Here is a 2056-nt window from a genome sequence, read left to right on the forward strand (position 1 = left end):
TGATGCTTTAGTCAGTGCTTTCAATAACAAAGTGTTTTCCACAATAGAAGGCGATCAGCAACAAAATGTTGTCGACAACAGTCAGACCGATGATAAAATCGTTGCCGATGCGAACGGTAAGTTAATCTTTTACCCCCAATAATATATATGTAAGCCAACGTGTGCGTCCGCATTGATGTGTGCGTATGTGTATTGGCGCGAGAACGATTGTATGTAAATGCGTGCATTAAATATGTGTGTGTTTATTCCATATATATAAAACACAATTAATTCGCATTAATCGCAGTCAAGGGGGCTGTTTTTGTTATTGTATGCGGTTAACCACTTTTAAAATCGTGTGGTAGCGGGAAGGTGCAAAAATCCCTTACCTTACCACACAATTACGACTGCAATACATTTTTAACAAGGTCATGGTTAGTCATTCATATTCATCTACGTGAATTCATACACACATACATACATACATACATACATATATACATACATGTATACATACATACATGCATACATACATACATGCTTGTACATGTATTTAAAGACACATATGCATGCATGCATCCGTTCCAGCAGAATCGTGTATGTGTATGCGTGCGTATGTATATATATATATATATGTGTGTGTGTGTGTTTGTAACTCTAACGCACAAACCTACTCATAATTCCATAGTGACACTGCTTACAGACACGAATTGATGCGAATTTATTTATATAGATATAATAAGCCATTAATTTTGAATTTCTCTAAGGTATATATATAATTTGCTAGGGTGTGTAGTTTAACCATATCGTCACTACATAAGACCGATGCATTCTTTTATTCATTATATCTTTTTAAAAGCAATTAAACAGTTAGTACCAAAGCGTAGAGAAACTTAAAGCTTTTAACAAGCGACACGAATATATATGCAGAAGGATGACTGCAAGGATCTATTACATTTGATTGATTTCGTGCAAGAGTTCATATCAGATATCAATAATAAATTGTAAAGGAAATCTAATAAAATAATCAATCTCTCTGCAAAAGCTTTTCATAAAGTTTATGCCTTTATGCAAAACGACAGTGATGCTTGTTTTCCGTTAATTTCCACACTATCTTTTGTAACGCAAGCTTGGGCGTCTTTGCTTAATAGCTTAGTTGAGGATTAAGGCGTTTTAGTAAATGAAAGAAAGTCGACTTTGATGGTTTATTTTTAATTAATTTTAACGTTAATTCATCATTAACTTTACGCGGTATTTAATAGAATTTCTTTTTTAACAATGAATTTATTTATTTTTTGAAATTTTATATCTCACGACTGTCATATAATAGCCGTTCAAATTTATATTTGTGTCATAAAAGTGATGACCAAACGAAATGATACATTTTTTTAGGCAAGACGCAGTCGAGTATTAAGACTTAATCCTTTCTATTTAGGGTAAAGGTACAATGCAATGATATCTGAACGCAATCTTTTACGATAGACTTCACAAAATATATAAAAGGGTTAATGAAAAAAGTATTTGATTAAATCCGCTAGAGTAAGCCATTTCGAATCATTTAAGCCATATAAATAGTAGGAGGTATATGTCTGGAAAGACGAACGAGACGATGCCGATAGAGAAGGGTAATGTGAATCAATAATCAGTAATAAAGTATCATTCATCTCTCTCTCTCTCTCTATTCCAAACCTTTTGCGAGACATTGTCCACATCCTTGCCTAGCGTTAGACTTGAAAAATACTTTTTAGAACCACCGTGATGTACTGGCATGTACATTTTGCTTTACATGCATAAATATTCTAAATGTCATGTTAATTTTAATAGCATTTAAATGTTTATTTTTGGATACATTAAAATTATATAACAATTTTCATATACAATTTTCATATGTTATATAACTAACCATCTTTAAAAGGACATATATGATAATATATATGTATACATATATATATATATATATAAGCATTATGGAGAAAAAGTCAATTTTAATTAAGATTAAAAGAAATCCCGAAATAATTAAGCCTATGATGTCTCTCTCTCTCTCTCTCTCTCTCTCTCTCTCTCTCTCTCTCTCTCT

The 2056-nt window shown here is 31.9% G+C and overlaps 2 protein-coding genes across 3 annotated transcripts in view; one reads left to right on the top strand and one right to left on the bottom strand.

The window, feature by feature from the left end:
• The window catches only part of LOC119644634 (transforming growth factor beta-1-induced transcript 1 protein), a 16956-nt gene that overhangs the window by 11756 nt on the left and 3144 nt on the right, over positions 1-2056 (bottom strand). The window lies entirely within an intron of this gene.
• The window catches only part of LOC119636699 (proteoglycan 4-like), a 15972-nt gene that overhangs the window by 273 nt on the left and 13643 nt on the right, over positions 1-2056 (top strand). The window contains exon 2 of the mRNA XM_038032289.1: positions 12-116. Within this exon, the coding sequence (XP_037888217.1) occupies positions 12-116 (105 nt within the window). The remainder of the gene's footprint in view (positions 1-11; positions 117-2056) is intronic.

The sequence above is a fragment of the Glossina fuscipes genome, unplaced genomic scaffold (genome assembly GCF_014805625.2).
Source record: "Glossina fuscipes isolate IAEA_lab_2018 unplaced genomic scaffold, Yale_Gfus_2 0, whole genome shotgun sequence".
Classification (NCBI taxonomy): Eukaryota; Metazoa; Arthropoda; class Insecta; order Diptera; family Glossinidae; genus Glossina; species Glossina fuscipes.